The 17,164-nt window shown below is 38.1% G+C and overlaps 1 protein-coding gene across 3 annotated transcripts in view; it reads right to left on the bottom strand.

Annotated features, from left to right (window-relative positions):
- Positions 1-7,553: 7,553 nt before the first annotated feature.
- The window catches only part of STOX2 (storkhead box 2), a 222,435-nt gene continuing 212,824 nt past the window's right edge, over positions 7,554-17,164 (bottom strand). For all 3 annotated transcript variants that reach the window (XM_077144182.1, XM_077144183.1, XM_077144185.1), the window contains one exon: positions 7,554-14,034. In XM_077144182.1, coding sequence (XP_077000297.1) covers positions 13,839-14,034 — 196 coding nt within the window. In that variant the 3' untranslated portion in view covers positions 7,554-13,838. The remainder of the gene's footprint in view (positions 14,035-17,164) is intronic.

Consider the following 17,164-nt stretch of genomic DNA (forward strand, 5'->3'; position numbering starts at 1 on the left):
GCTCCCTGGAGCACTTTGTGCCCTGCCTGCATTGCTATGTTGTCTTGTGCAGGAGTGACTTTTTTTTCTAAATTTGGATTTCCTAGAGACAATGATCCTGTCTTCTATTTTGTGTACCTAGAAGCAACCAGGACACCTAGCAGCCAGGAGGAAAGAACTGAATATTTGTTACTTTAAGTTTCTGTTGTATCAAAGTGGATATAGAAATAATATTAAATAAAAACACATATACTATATAATGATCTCTCTATTGGCATAGGTTCCATATTCCTTGAACAGCGTGTTATTAAGTTTTGAATTTAGAAAAAACAGTATTCAGGGCACTAGCAAATTTGATCCTCATTTATTTCTCTAATTTTGCAAAGTCCTGCTCTACAACAACAGACACTAAATTTTTTTTAAAAATGCATTTACCTTCAAGGACTACCTTTTATGAGGTTATATTTTTAAAGTCTGTAATTTATAGTATTATAATATATATTTATTAGAAATTATGATGAAGATTAGTTAAGCATAACATTAATCAGCAAACATGACTTCTGAGTAGAGTAAGAAGTGTCTCATATTCTGAGGGGCGAATGTGTTAGCTGTGACAAATCATTTGGGAAGAATGTTTAAGTACTAAAGTAAAGAATAAGGGGAACAAGTGAAGCTCCAGTTGACACTGGCTATGAATGAGTCGTCTGTTTCCCCTGCATGATGGGCCTTTTTTCACTCTTCGCCTGAAGGAAGGGACAGCCCTTTAACTTTAGGCTTGTTTTCGCCCTCTTACTCTTATCTTATAGCTAGAAATTTTGGATTGTACCTTACTGAGACTAAAAGAATGTTTTTGCATTAGTGAGCAGGAAGCACATCAATCTGCAACTTGAAAATACTAATAAGGTCTTGTTTTTTTTTATTTTCAAGAGAAATCTGCAAGCTTCAGACGTGAAACTTCTCAATCAGAGGTGGAGTGGCCACAAGCTAGTGGAGGAAGAAAGGACTGAGTTAACTAGGATACTTCTTGGTTGGAGAGAAGCAAAACAGAGGCTCCATCAAAGATACAATGTACAATCTTGCTTCCATTTACTATCTTCTTAAGCATCCTATTTCTTCAAGTTGATTTGAATGTAACACATTTATTGTAGAAAAATTGGAATGTATGGGAAATTAAAAGAAAGAGATTTGGAAAGCTCTATTCAATGTCCCAGCCAGGCTGCCTCTCCCCCTTGTCCCAGTGGGTACCTGACCCTCAAGTCATCCGGTCACAGTGACTGGCCGCAGGCAGGACTCTGGGGCCACAGGCAATGATGCCATTCTAGAAATCCAGCCCAATACATCCCCAGCCCCCAGCATGCCAGGTAAACTAGAACTTTGGGAGATTTCTGATACGACAATCCAGAGCAAGTACCGTCAGATAAGAAATCAGATAAAACAGACGTTGTTTTATCCAAAATCACCTGAATATTTGGGATTAATAGCAAGTAGTTTGCTAGTTGTAGAACTCTCTGATTAAGCTTTAAATAGCCACATTACAGCTATAAACTGAGTTAGTGATGGTGGAAGAAACTGCCGTCCTAGGAACATATGAGAAAGGTTATCAAAAAAATCAAATTCATGGACTTGTTTTCAAAGCGTATGATGCGGGGAGAGAAACAAGAACATTAAAATGAAAAACTAGCTGTAGGCAAAATCCCACAGATGCAAGAGGAGAAGGAGCAGGAGGTTGAGGGAAGGAATGACAAGAAACAGAAAGAAAAACATGTGGCTAAGATAGGAAAAATAACTTAAATAGGGAGAGAAAGGCAATTTTTCGTTATTCGTTTATGGGAAGTTTTGCATAAATAATAGTCAGCTGCCTTTCGATTTAAGATACGGTTAAAAGGAAACACATTGTTGCCATAATCATAAATATGCGGCCACTTCGGGGAAGACTCTCCCTGCCTGCAGTCCCAAAGAACACGCATCCCCTACCTTCCCCCCATAAATGGGCTCAGCACAGTCCCCTAAGCAAGGGCTGCCACTGTCACACTCAGCAGCAGCTTCTTCTCCCGACCCACCAACCCGATGGCTTTTTATTTTTTCCCTCATGGGCAGGCACTGAGAATCAAACCCGGGTCTCCACCATGGCATGCGAGAACTCTGCCACTGCGCCACCATCGCCCGCCCAACCCGGTGGCTTTTTGCCACCTCTTTGAGTTCCTCTCCCACCTTTTGTTGTCCAAACACTTTGAGAGGAGCACTGTAGAAACACAAATCCTCCCTGGAGGCACAACCCAGGGGAGTTAGAGAAAAGGAAGGGAGGCTCCGTAGCACATGCAGTCACAAAAAGATGGGCCCAAAGCCCATCTTTTCAGATTTTAATCTTTTGACAAATTTTGGGATTCCAAAATCCACACCCTAGTTATGGGTTTCCTTTGTTATAAGGAAGACACACTGAGGTAAAAGGAAAGAAGTGGAAGGTGTCTTGGGTTAGTAAAGCAGACCTGAGTTTACTACTTGACATTCATGAACTCCTACTTGACGCTGTCACACGGAGACCATTTCTTGCACAGCTGAATCTACCGAAGATTTCAAAAATTCCAAAGGACCACTGAAAACCAGAGATAAGAAGAAGCACCCCAAAGAAAGCCAGCAAACAGTGTAAAAATAGTATAAATTGCTTATGCGAGGGTCTGGTCTTTGGCAGTAGTCTGAAATTCTGACTGTAAGACAAAAGATGAGAAGACAGGGTTGGAAAGGATAAACACCGTGCTTTCGGAGAGGGAAAGAGGCCATACTTTTTTCAGGACGTGAAAGTGGAGGCAGGTATTCTGGGAAGCCCTTGTAAAAGAGATTTCACTTGATCTGAACCTTCAAATGTCGTTAACACTTAGATGTGCAGAGACGGGAAATGGGAAAAAGCAAGCAGGGAGCTCGACAAACATATGGTGAATTAATATTACATCAATATATCATTTTCCTTCCCACACTGACAGTGTGAAATAAGGGAAGATACACCTTAAATAATATGAATAGTGTCCATTTCCCTTGGAACCTCAAAAGCCTTTAGGAAAATTCCACGGGGACCAAAGAAGTCAAGGAATAAGTTTATGATCCTCTTGGTAATGTCACTTGAAGGCACCTCCTTAGGATCAGTCGAGAACACTTTTTGTTGTCTTACTTCCATGTTTATCCACATCCATCAAGTCTGTTTTATAAAATGCAATGGATAAATAACTATACACGTATACTGGAATTGAACAACAAAGCAAATGGAGGGCAAATGGTGTGAACCAGGTTTCTCACTGCTGGAATGGGAGGTTACTGATAAGAAGGAGGAAGGAGGCTACAACAGTCGAGCGGGGATGGATTCAAGTGGGAGAATTGGTCTGAGCTGATGTCTAGCTTAATATGGACACTGATGATTACTTATAGAAATATTTACACATATGTGTATAGCTATGTGTAGGTACAGTTAGTACACACATTTATCTCCCTACTCTATCAGCTGAGACCGCCTAAAAACAATGATCCCGGTAGTAACAAGCACACCCAAAGCTCCCAGATTTTGTTTTCTAATGCCATTCTCCAATAAAAGGAACCAATCACTCCTTGGAAAAATGGCTGATGTTCACAGAGGGATTCTCATACTGGAAATATTCAAGACACACCCAAGGTATCTTGCAGCATCTGAACGTGAGGATGTGCCCTCCTTCAGCCCAAATTGTATAAATAAACCACATTGATGTAGGCATGTCAAAAGGTACAAGGGCCTATTGAAAGAGTGTCCCAGGGACCAATAAAATCAAGTGATCTTGCATTATAACTCAAAGTTTAAAATAAATATCCATGAGTCCATATAAATGATTGTATAAATACATAAATTGGGGAGAACAAACCTCCCATGCAGAATAATTCCAAATAATTTATGTGGCGACTATGCTCTTAAAGAGATGCAGCTTAATGCCCCTTTCCTAGAGCAATGGCTGCACATGGCGACTATCTTCCAAAGAGTAGACTATGGAAAGGGGGATGCGAAGAAGCGTAACTTTGTAGTGAAGCAAATGGACAAACACTAGCTCAAGCCAGGTGATCAAGGTGAATATCCACGGTGATAAACCAGGTTGACAGTGGACAACGTTGATACGATATGACCAGAATGGCATTTTTCCCAAAACACGTACCTCTAGGCTAATCATGAGGAAAACACTTAAGACATATCCAGATTTAGGGACATGCTACAAAATACCTAACCAGTACTCCTTAAAACTGTCAAGGTTATCAAAAACAAGGCAAGTCTGAGAAATTGTCTCAGACCAGAGGAGTATGTAAGTAAGGAGTAAGGAGACATGAAGACTAAATATAATGTGGAAACTGGAACAGAAAAAAGGATGTTAGGTACAGACTGGGAAATACCAAATAAAGCAGATTTTAGTGAATAATAATGTATCGATATTGGTTCATTAATTATGACAAATACACCAAATTAACCTGTTATTAATAATAGGGGTAATTGGGTATAGGGTATATGAAAACTCTCTACTATTTCAGTAATAGTTCAGTCAATCTAAAATTATTCAAAAATGAAAGTTTATTTAAAAAAATAAAACAAAAATTCTTTACTCTCAATAAGCTCTCTGCAAAATATGCTGACTAGTGAAATCCTTAGGGAAGTCTCTCTAAATATTGATAGCTCTTCAATCGACTAGAGCAAAAGTCAATTAGAAATGATAACCTCTAATACGCCCATTTGCCTAACTTCTTATGGAGTCAGCTGGAGCCGCCTAACCTGCCTAATTAGATTCACTCCGTAGACAGGAGGACATGTGGAAGGGAAATCACTGTGAAAGAGGCCTCTTCTGTTTTGGTGGTTTTTGCTCTATCCTGAGAATCTTGAAGCTTTCCCAATCTGAGTATCGACCCTCTGACCCAGCACAGATGTCTTCTCACACAGCTCTTCATATGAACGGCCATCAGATAACACAAGAAGGGAAGAAGTGGGGGGGGGGGGGACTGTCCTCTCTGATCCATTTAAGATTTGGTAGTTATCTGCTACGCTTATCAGTAATGATAAACGATTTAAAGCTGTACTGTATAGGCCAGATCACCAATTCCTTTGCTCTCTAACAGGCAAATGGAGAAATGGCATGTTTGTGGAAGACATTCAAGAGTGAAATTCCAAACGCTAGAACCTTTGAACCACTGAACCCTTATTAACTTAAAAGGAGGTGCTTTTGGAGGGGAAGAAAGGCGTCTCCCACAAAATAGCATATGGTAAAGAATGGCAGCACAAATACAAAAAATTCAAATAATTTCCCAAGATAGCAACTTCTCAATATATCATTAAAAGCAAGCCAAACACTATCCTCTTAAATGACATCTCTCCATGTTTCATTGCCATATGCAGACTATAAGAATTCAGAGATCTTTGGTCTAAAGCAATATGGATAGTGTATTCATATAATATTCATATATTCATAGAATATATATATAGTCATTAAAGGCCTGATGATTCACTGGCAACTTACAGATATGCTACTATAGTATGTACAGTATAAAGTGGTGTGATTCATCAGGCCTCTGATGAATGAGCTGGTGGGAAACTTCTCAATGCCAAGGAGAGTGAAAATGAGATTGTGAGCAGACAGTGGCCTGTGCCCTCAAAGAAAGTCAGGCAGTATTAATTTAAAATGTAAAACCCTAGTAATCAGTTCTAGCTAGCAATAATTGAGACCAGGAATGAGTTCAAACATTAACAGACAAGAAAGCATAAGCACAAATGTAGAGGAAAGAGTAATACAGTAACATAAACCCAAGGTAATAAAAAAGAAAAACAACACATGGAACTTTACAACAAAGAGAAACAAAGGAGAAGTGAAGGAAGGTGACCTGGGAGGAATTTGATGAAATTCGGGGGCTGTTTAAATAATCCATGTAAATGGGCAACAAGGCAAGCCCATGCTGGCTCGGGGTTCACTCCATCTGAGTCAAAAAGACCAGCCCTAAAGTCCTTGGTAGTACCTGAGAAGAAAAGAATTTGCTCTTCACTGAATGTCAACAGTTCAATTTTGCCTTTTGGATCCCAAGCAAACTTCTTTTGCCTCACTTCTCTCATCTGCCAGGTTGCATTTCCCCCTCATTCTTAACATCCTATTTTTAATGCAATTCTTTTAATAAAATTCACTAGAAAACCATATTCAGCCTATCTTGACTGCAGATGCCTTGCATTTTCTTGAAATTCCTGTATCGTGCAATGCATTATGTGGCTATTCATCGCACACACTTGTTACACGTGTGACTAATTATTTGCTTTACAGGAAAAGTCTGGAGTCGCTGAGCCCCAGTAGAAGGAATATTGCTAAATCCAAGCATTCCCACAGCAGGGTTAAGATTTTACAGTTAAATAAATTATTCAAGTCAGATGAATTACTTCTTTTTAGTGTTCTGGGTCTCTCAACTCCACAGCTGCCAATAGGGTAGGAGGCAAGTTATTGGGTACTCGGCTTCGGTTTTCTTTATGAAAGTTAAAAAAAAAAACCACCACCACCACGCTAAACACTTAAAAATAAGTTAAAACCATACCATTTCCTTTGGAAAGAAAAGGTTTTTATGAACTGTGACCATTCTCTCAAAGGAGTCAGAATCTTGCTTTCCATCTTCTTATTAAGTCACCGCATTTCCTCCATGCGTCTAGTTCACTGGATTGTTCTGAAAGGAACATACAATTACCTTTCCTTTATCACAGCAGTTCTGGGTCCTAGAGTAAAACTCACAATATTCTCCCAGTATTCTCATACTTTCTAACTTCATGTCTGAAAAATGAAGTGTCTAATTGAGAGAGTTTTCAAATATTATAGACAAATGGAGACAAGTAAAATAAGACTTCTCTCTCAACGTAGTCATGTTGGGGTCTCCACACTTATCAAACGGATCATTGCCATTGTTCACAGCAGTTTTGGAAGCTCTGCTTGGGATGTTGTCTTTACTTTAGAGCTGCATATTGTCTGACCAAAAATGCCACATCCCAGCTTAATAGCTTGCTTGACAGCAAATCATTTTTGGTTTGAAAAAAATGGAGTCCATTCTCCAAGGATAAGACTTGCCACCACTGAGCAGTGTTGAAAGAATGTGCAATAGATTCTGAAAGCAATTAAATGTGGACACATTCCAAACTTGCCTTGTGCAAGTACCTTATTGGAAAATGTGAATTGCCTCCAAGTGTTTACTGGGGAGAAGCACACATTCACTTGGGGAAAGAAGTTGTGATTTCAGCGTTAAAGAAAAATCACCTGTGTGTGTTACTTTAGGATTTCACAAAGAAAACTTAATTCTTATGCATATCTAAAACTAAAACCTCACACGGTTATAAATTTTAACAGCTATCTAAAAATATGATTTTTCAACATTCCTGGGAAAAGAACTTTGACCTGAAAGGCTAATTTTGGTGGTTTTTGTGAGAAAACTAAAACAATAGCAATGTTGCAATAAAATATTTGGTGGGAAACTTAAAGAGAGAAATAAATTGATCCCACCTAAGATGTTTTCTCTCAAGTACCAAAGAAAAAATCCACTTAGACATATAACCAAATGTTATTTAATATCTTAAAAAGTAACACAATCCAAAATGGATAGTTCACACAGCACTACATAAACAACATGAACACAATATTACTGTATGGAGGGACTTTCAAATATAGACTTACAAAAATCCCTGTCCTTTTTTTCTCTTAAGTTATTATACTAAGCATGACAAGTAATCATCATTTACAATATGATACACTGACACGATAAAAACCATGTTACAAATGTGCTGTTATAAATCAGTAACATTAGGGAAGACATTTCATGAACTGTAATTATTTCATATGAAATACTATACAATATAAACAGAACATCCATCTTGGATGACCTTTACAGCAACCAGAGACCAAGTAATTTAAATTTTTTTTTCAGTGCAAACACATTTTATTCAAGGCAGTCTTGGCTGCAAAACTCCTTTCTAACATACAGTAAATCCCACTTGCACTTCTTAATTCATTTACCCTAATGCAATAGTCACATTCAGTCACTCAGAGAAAGATACCTGCAGAATTATGATCCCTTTAAACTTAATGTTTAAATTTAATTCTCTTCTAGAAAGTAGTATCTATGTCAACTACTCTAAGGACCCTAATTTGTAGCTGTCGAGTTTTACATGAAGGTGACCCTAGGGCGGCTCTATTCCTAACACAGCATGTGTGCACAATACTGCACAGTATTCTGCCCTTCCAATGTGGAAACCAAGGCGGTGTATCAGCATCGAAGTGGGGGAAGAGGAAGGAGGCAGGGAGGGAGGCTCTCAGGGAAGAAAGAGGCGAGGAACTGCTGAGTGTGTACTTCATGGTTAATTTCCTGTAACTGCAGAGGATTTATAAAGGAAGAGATCTCAGATCTCCGATTTGGTACCTCTTTTTGGTGGGAGTAAGGGACCAGAGGATGCTAAGGGCAGCCTTTGGACAGGGAGGTAGGCAGCTGGACATGGACCGGCCAAGCTGTTCCCCTCAAATTTGCTTCCAGAGTCATCGCTGCCTCACTTCCTCCATTCTGTTGGCATGGTGGTGCGTTTGTTCACATTTCAATTAGCCATTAAAGCCTATAACTGATAATACACACTCATAAGAAGGCTTAGTTTCCTTTGAGCCTCCTAGAATTCTGAGCCTTGCAAATTACCAGCCATAAGTCATAGAACAACTGTAAAAACACAGGATTAAAAACACAGGGCAATCACAGGGGTATCTCTCTCAGGGACGCTGCTGCAAAAGACACAGAGATCAACTCAACCAAGGAGATGTCAAATTCACACACAAGTAAATTTAATAATGAATTTTTTTCTATGTCTAATTTAAGAAATGACTCGTAAATAAAAATCTATGGGAAAATATTGCATGCATTCTTAACACTGTAAAGCTTTCTGGGAGTCAGGTGGCATGAACAGCTGATTCTTTTATCTGACTTGGTAAATGTCAGACCAATAGTGGTCTCTCTACTGCTCATATTTTCCTAACCTAAAGCAAGACAATGTTTTCCTCAGCTTTTGCGGGTTTTTTTTTTAATGTGTTCTAGCTTCCTTCAAGCCCTAAATGTGCATGGAAGAGTCACCTACGAAAGAAGAGTCCTGGATGCCTTTGACAATCAATGGACAGGATGCTTTTGGAGGGGCTCATGGAGGGAGGGAAGGAAGGGACCATTTCTGCTTGGGTCCACTGTGGTCCGACAGCACACTGCTAGGTGGTTCTGTGACTGGCCTATGGGAAAGGAGAAGGTCCTTGTTAAGGATCCTCTATCTCCTAAATTGAGAAAACACTGAGAACTTGATCAGCTCCCTCAGAAGTTCAAAGTCGGGCTCAATATATCGTACTGAATTTCTGTTGTGCTAAGGAGAACTGTGAAGAGTACTTGATAAAGTTTTTCAATAAAATTTCTGGTTCAGCACCTTCCACTGCCAAAAGCAGTCATGATCCTGAAAGATGGTACTTTAGCACAGGAATCATAGAAGCCCAGTAGGAAACTGTAAACAAGGGTGTAGGTCTAGATCTACTGCTGACTGCAATGACATCTGGGTGGATCTGCAAATCTTCCACGTCCTAAATTGACACCAGTAAGGTGCATTGAGGTGTAAAATTTCAAACACCCTGAAATATTTTTAATGAAAAGGGACAAAGGTGTAAAGTTGTATTGGTTTTCTTTGACTTTATTAGCACACATCAGAAAAATAGCATTGTATTTAGTGATTTCTCATGATGGTCTATCAAACAGATAGAAAATAGATCATTGTTAGCTGCCACTGTGTTTCTGGGTAATTGTAAGTCGCTCCTTCTGTTTAGTCACTTCAAGTATGGGTATTACATAGATGACCTGCTTCATTAATTGTTTGTGAATCCGAATGCTTTGGAAGCACTTTGGAGATCCCAAATTGAACTGTGCAAAGTCATGATCAGTTGTTGGTTATTAAACAAGCTCCAAATACTGCCCAGATTATAAATGGTGAGACTTTTCAAAAGATGATAACTACTGTATTGCGAACAATATGACTATAATTTACGTTAAAAACTTTATTTTCAAGTACACTTTGTGGTGATAAGTGGTTTACCCCGGGTAGACGTTTACAAAGCTGTGCCAACTTAAATAAAGGAACAATGCTTGCAGTTTCATTGAACAGGCTTTTTCTCCCTATTATAACTGCAATATAATTTAAATGTATATTTTAGAAATGCTGGTTGGGTTATGAAAAAGAGGGACTTGGGAACAGCTGGTGTTCAGATCACTGTTATCAAATGAAGTTTCAATGTATGCTTCCTAAACTTGAGCTTCACAATACCAGAGAAGTGGTAATTTGTTATTTTTATCCAGCTAGTCCCCTTTCAGCAATTCTAGTTGTTTTCTCTATTTGATGGCACCCCCCTCCTTTTCATTTGCTCATTAAGGTCCCCTGAGATGTGCAAAATATATAAAATGGAATACAAATTATTTAACAGAGGTTGTGGAATACACAGCACAGCTTATTCAATTAAAGTGAAGTTTGGGCTCGATATGGTAGCATGTGAGTGAAGGCAGAGAGGCCCAAAGTGCTTCAAAGTTGGCAGTCCACATTTTTTGTGTGTCTTCTGTTACTGAAAAACTAGAATTCACATCAGATTTTTATAGGAGCAAATAGCTTACTAAATTATGTTTACCAATTGGCTCTGTGCCAGATAGAACTATTAGCAGGGATGGAAAGAAAGAAAAAAAAGAAGAATTTTTAATTTCCTTTCATTCACCCTAACAAAGTCAAGCACGCTGTTTTGCGGAAGGGAGGAGAGACACCTGAAAGCCAAATAATGTCATAAAAGAAAACCATAGCAATGAAAAAGTCATGAGTCCACAGAGGCAATCACTGACACACACACAAAACACCATGGCCTAATGGCTAAAAAAGCCTTAAACTCTGCTTTTTAAAATCAATACACTTGAATGCACTGCTGCCATTTCATCAAATTTATGGAGGTAGTTATATGTAAAAATAAAAATTACCATAAAGTAATATGTTGTATCATAATAATACATAAGTGTGCAAAATGCCGACAGATGTGTTGACCCCTTAAAGTGGAACACTACACAAGAGATTCAACCAAATTCAGTTTTCAGTTTTGTAAACCTTTCTATTGATAAACTCTAAGTGGAGACTACATAAGCAGGCGGGTAACCCACAGCCATCATTTCTCTGGAGGTCAGGACGTTAGCAAAGCTTGGAGATGGCCCCAGTGTTGGATTACTGGGCACCTAAACATAAAACACCTTGGGTCACATTTGCTACCACAACCTCTCCCCGATTCAAAGATCTGGGTTAGATTCAGAGGAGAATGTCTCTACACGAAACGTCTGCTTACACTGAATCATCTTTAAAGTCCATCATTTCCATGCTAGTGTCTAAGGGAGCTTTTTAAAGCATCATGTGCCCCGCTGCATCTGGCAAATAGTGTACACATTTTTTAGTTGAATAATGTCTCCTGTAAACCTCTTTCTTGTGAAATATTGGTAAATTTATATATTAAAGCTTCTCTTAAGGATAATGCTTTCCTTTCCAGTTTGCACAGCATTTTATTGTTGCCATGGCTACTTTTAGAGGATCTAGAGGCAGCCTAACTAGAGGCTGATGTACTGTTTCAATGGTTACATTATTTATGAACTGATAGTATGATAAAAACTTGAGAGCAGGTTTCTGAAAAAAAAAAAGAATTTAGACAGAAAAATTTAGTAACCGTATGGTATACAATTCCCCAAAGAAATAGACTCTGGAGTCTATTAGATACATTATCATTCCTTTTGGACATATTTAAGCAACAAGAAAAATAATATATATTCTGGAGCAATCAAGGCATGCCTTGAATGAAAGAAGGCTTGACACTGAAAGCCACCTGATTTAAGCACTTAAATGGTGTGAGAGTTTACTAAGAAACATGCTTAAGTTTCGCTGCAAGCACAAAAAAAAAAAAAAAAAAAGAAAGGAATTGATGTTAAAATTGAAGTCTGCTTTTGACCCAGTGCAGCTTTCAAACATCTGAAAAATCTGGAGGGATTATCCAAATATTTAAAGAATCAGTCCAATTTTTAAAATCCAAAAACTGTATCCAACTGTGTATATGATAGCATTCTTAGACATATTTCTAGTGATTGCACCTAATCACAGCAGAAATGTTTCACAAATTTTATGTCAATTACTAAAATTGGAGTGGAAAAGATTATATTTGTTTTTGGATATATTTTATGGTACATGGCTCCAAATACTGCCTACTACTAACTAAGGGAAACCATTTACAAGGCCATATGTAACTTTTTGCCAATAATGTTCCCACTATCTACAGATTGATTCCATTGCTCCCGTGAAATAATACACGGAACTTTGAAATGTCTCTTTCTAATAAGGTTGAAAATTGATTATCAGTAACCTCTGCTGCCTGGGAGTTTTCTTTGTATCCAACATGATATTGTAAACCAAAAGTAAACGTTAATAAACCATTCTGAAATAAGTGGGGCTAATAACTATACATCCACCTAAAAATGCCTCCTGAAATTGGTACAAAGTATCTGTAAACATTACTCTGGCATAGTTCATATATGCATAATTGTTATTCTGATAAATTTTAGGGGAGTACAAATTATGATTATACCACATTTGCAGAATGAGCACATTCTGTTGTTAACACCATGGGCACATGTATAATTCTAATCAAAAATTATTTTAAAGTTTTCTCTATAGATATCTTTCCAGGAATAAAAGGCCTGAAGTCCAACCCTCCTGAAATTTGCTCTTTCCTATAGCCACTAAAAATTATCTCCCACAGCCTAATTTAGGCATTCTATTTAAAACTACATAAAATAGATTTATGTCCTTCCATTAGAAAGAATAATATCCTCAGGCCATATTCTTCATTTGTATCACAAAGAACATTTTGCTTTTAAACAAACTAATTATTGTATCTATTATAGTAAGATAGGATCATCATAAGTATCACAAGGAGGAAACTATTTTCTTTAAATATTTGATTAATACCTTTTAAAAGTCCATATCATCTCTTCCATCACTTAGTGCTGGGACCCAGCCAGGTTGAGAATTCCCTTCCTTTGTCCACTTCAGATTCAAAGGCCTATATTCCTGTTTGATTATGGAAGGTTAGCAATCAGACAAGCATCTGTTACACTTAAAAACAAAATCCCCCAAACACACATTCCCAGTATTTCAATCACGACCCCTTCTGACACACTTCCATGGGCTCCTGCAAAATATTGTCACGAAAACTCACAGTGCAAATGACTGGTGCACAACACAATTCACAGAGGGTTGGGGTCCCTTCTGGTCAGTTTGGCACTGCTTTCCCCTTCAGGTGGATGGACCCTTGCATTTTACATTTTTGTGGTGGCTTTGTTTATTTGGAAGTGTCAAGGATCAGTTCTGTGGCACCATTTAACCACTTAAGCCCAGACTGGGAGCAACACACATCTGTGGCATTTTTAAATGGAATTGGCAACTGCATGACATTGAAAATGCATATTACACTTACAGTGTCTAGACTTTCCTATATGTGCTCAGTTACAATTAGTGAAGCAAAAGTATACATATCACCCCTACTGCTATTCTGTTGCTACAGAGCCATAAATGTGAAAAGCAATACTCTGAAATAAAATTTTTGTTTTTGTTTTGTGTTTTTTTTTTGTTTTGCCCTAGCCACTTAGCAGCACAGTTTAAGTAAACACAAAAACTGTGGTTAAGATGCTTGTCTTTCCAGAGGTGTAAACATCAGTCCCAGTGTCGTAAACTTTGCTGTATCGAACGAGAGACAAAATCTGAGGCAGAATGACTATCACACACTAGTAACAGAAGCTTGTAAGCAGTTGGAAGGTTTCTGTAGTTTCTCAGCTTCGTTTGTTGGGGGGTCCGCGCTTGCTCGGAAGTTGAAGGCTGGGCCAGCTCCGCCATGGGCAGGACTCAAAGCAGGGTTCTGACGCCGGTTACTTTCGACAATGCTTGAAGTGTTGGAAGCCAGGCTCTCCCGAGTACTAAAAGAGTAAAAAGGGTTTGTTTTGTTTTTAACATAAATAATTATATACTGAGCACTGGAGGAAGAACAAATGATGGAGTTAATGGATTTCCCGTTAGTTCGTAATGTCATATGAATATACTATTTCAACCTGATGACTCACATATGCTCCTCTAGAATGGACTCCACGGTTTTCCCAAAATGTGTGATAGCCAGCAGCACACTAAATGAATCAAGAGTTTTTATAAAGCTGAATGTACTTTCAACTATTTTCCCTCTCCTTTTGACCACTACTTCAAACTTCGATATGATGGATAGCTATCATGTTAATTTAAAAAAGGAATACTCATAAATATACATGTGTAATTGTTGCATTTCAGGCTGGAAATTCATTGGCATAACTGCTCCTGAATCAACTCAATAATTTTACCTCAGTGGTCCCGCTGTCATTCTTGATTAGCAGATTTTGACTTTCGCTGACTTCAAGCACACCAGTAGCTAGCTAAATGGCAGCACTGATGGAAACACAATTCTCTTTAAACATTTCATGTCTTTGTTTCAAATTCTACTACATTAGTTAAAATACAATATGGCAGATAAAGAACCCTTTCTCTCTATTCATTCGTGAAGTTTAATGTTCATTTTTCCTCCTTTGGTAGAAATTTTTTTTTCCTTAAAGGATTCTTATAGGAAAGCTTTATTATTTTGACTTCTCTTTATTTTTCTAAGTTAGAAATATTTCAATCTATCATATTGCTCCAACTGGTTAGAACGCTTAATGTTTCAAATGTGTAGACACTAGCAGAAACAAGATCACTTGGCCTGATGGAAGGGAGCTGAATGATTTTCATGTTCAAGGTTCCCAAAATGGTAATATGAATTTATTTTTTAACTTACACAGAGATGGGAGAAGCCATACTCATGCTCAAAACTCTACTCCATTGAATAGGCTCAAGGTTTATGAGATATTGCGTGAGAGTTGGGCCCCATGAACAATTAAAACCCACGGAAACTGGTCGACAGGTCAAACTACTGTTCTAGAGAGATCCTCACTTACTTTCCTTCCTCCCCATCTTAAGCTGATAGCCATTTTGTCTGAACCCTGCACTGTGGCAGCCCTTCCTAACATATTATGGCAACTTAACCTCTAGTTGTCTGAGGTTGCTTCTCCCCAAGGACTCAGGGGTTAATTTTTTCTCAAAAGAAGTTTTTCCATTGGCTACCTGAAAGACTGCTGAACTTTTCTGGAAGTAGAAACCAACCTTCAGATGGTTTCACATTCATAGAGATAAGTCAAGTTCTCTCATTATGCTTATGCTAAATCTGGGCATACCTAAAGAATACTTCAAAATTTCATTACTACAAGGATGGGAGGTACTCAGTCTAATTACTTACCTGCTTCACCACCTTCCCCAAGAAAATTTATGAATGGCTTGCCAGGGTTACACCTAAGGTGTGGGATCAGGGAGGGGAAGGAGGAAGCATAATAAATACGTAGAACCCCAAAGATTTCATGACATGTTCCTTCAGTTTCATTCTTAATCATGATAGTAAATTTGATAGTCCCTGACCCTCCCCATCTCTACACTGGGAAAATTATGGCTTGATTTACCTATTCGCAGGATGACTGTGAAGATCTATGTGTAAATGAACAATGTGTATACTGAAAAAAGCTGGAAATATGTAAATTATTTCTACTATTCATATGATATAAATGAGTTTAGTAGCACTGAGGGTTGACTTGGGAAAATGTGATGACCTCTCTTCTATGGGAAATGCATTTTAAGGTCCAAAAGACCCACATTTGAAGCAATTTTTGAGTATGGGATTAACATTTAATGAGTACCTGCTGTATGCCAGGCAGTGTAAACACCTATCACCACAAGAGATCATCTAGGATAAGAGCTGGCTGTGTCAAAAGATGTTTAGGCACAGTTCACCTCTGACAACAGCAAACATATTAGTAGTGATAAATATACCCAGCACTCCAGTTTCTCTAGTAGAATATATTTCATTATCTCTGCAATAATGAGGATAGTGTGTGATAATCAGATTGAGGGCTCTGGAAATGATGAAGGAAACAGTTCATGAAAAAGGAGTGCTAGCAGTAGAAATATTCCTCAAATCTAAAAGCTTTTTTTCACAAAAATAAACTAATTGGAGTGCAATCTTAAAAATATGATTTCAGGATTTTATAGGTAGAACTGAGCCTAGAAGCTCAGCTGTCCCCCTCTTACACTACATGTGCTTTAAGCAAATACATTCCTGGCCTCTCTGATTTTCATATTGCATTTATCAACCAGATTTTGGTCTCAGATTTAGAATAGCAGGCTTTTCATCTCATGATTTTTCATTCTCTTAATATAAGATTTCAAGTTACCACCTTTTGCCTTCTCAACACCCTTTAGTCTTCAACAAAGGGGACTTAAGAATTTTGGAAATGTGGCTGGACATGACTCCTGAGCCAGCACTGAGACCTCAGAGTGTGGAGAAGATCACCTTTTTGGATCTTTTTTCCCCCTAGGTTTATCAGTGAATATTTACTGAAGCTCTAAATAAATGGCCCACTTAAGAGTCCTGTGTCTCACAGCAATAGAGAAGTGTTAGAATGATAATGCTATTTGGCTAAAATACTCTTCCAAGCTGGAGTAAAACTTCCGTAAAGTCAAATATTTCCCTTGGTAAACTATCTTCATGCATTAGAAAGGCAATTTATGAATTTATGTGGGTGACCTGAGGATTCCTGTAGAGAAAACTCTACCTAATCATAGCAGATGGAAATGCTGCTCATATCGGAAGGTTGTCTCCTTGGAAAGGACTTTACTTTCTACCATGACAAAGCATTTAACTTCAAGTACATAAGCCTTTACTTTCTACATGACAAAGCATTTAACTTCAAGTACATAATTAAATAAATAAAAATAAACTCACTGCCACTTCAAGAAATAATCCCATACATGAGGTCTACATCCAGCACTCCAAACACAGAGACAATAAAATGTGTTCTGTGGAGACACTAGTTCAACTATTTCAATAATATTTCTATTTACTTCCGTTTAACCCTCAAACAAACAAAACACTTCCAATATTAGGGGGTGGGTAGGTTCTTGAGATGGAATCTATTAAACTACTTTCAACATCTCCTATGC

Source organism: Tamandua tetradactyla, chromosome 26, assembly GCF_023851605.1.
Source record: "Tamandua tetradactyla isolate mTamTet1 chromosome 26, mTamTet1.pri, whole genome shotgun sequence".
Taxonomy (NCBI): Eukaryota; Metazoa; Chordata; class Mammalia; order Pilosa; family Myrmecophagidae; genus Tamandua; species Tamandua tetradactyla.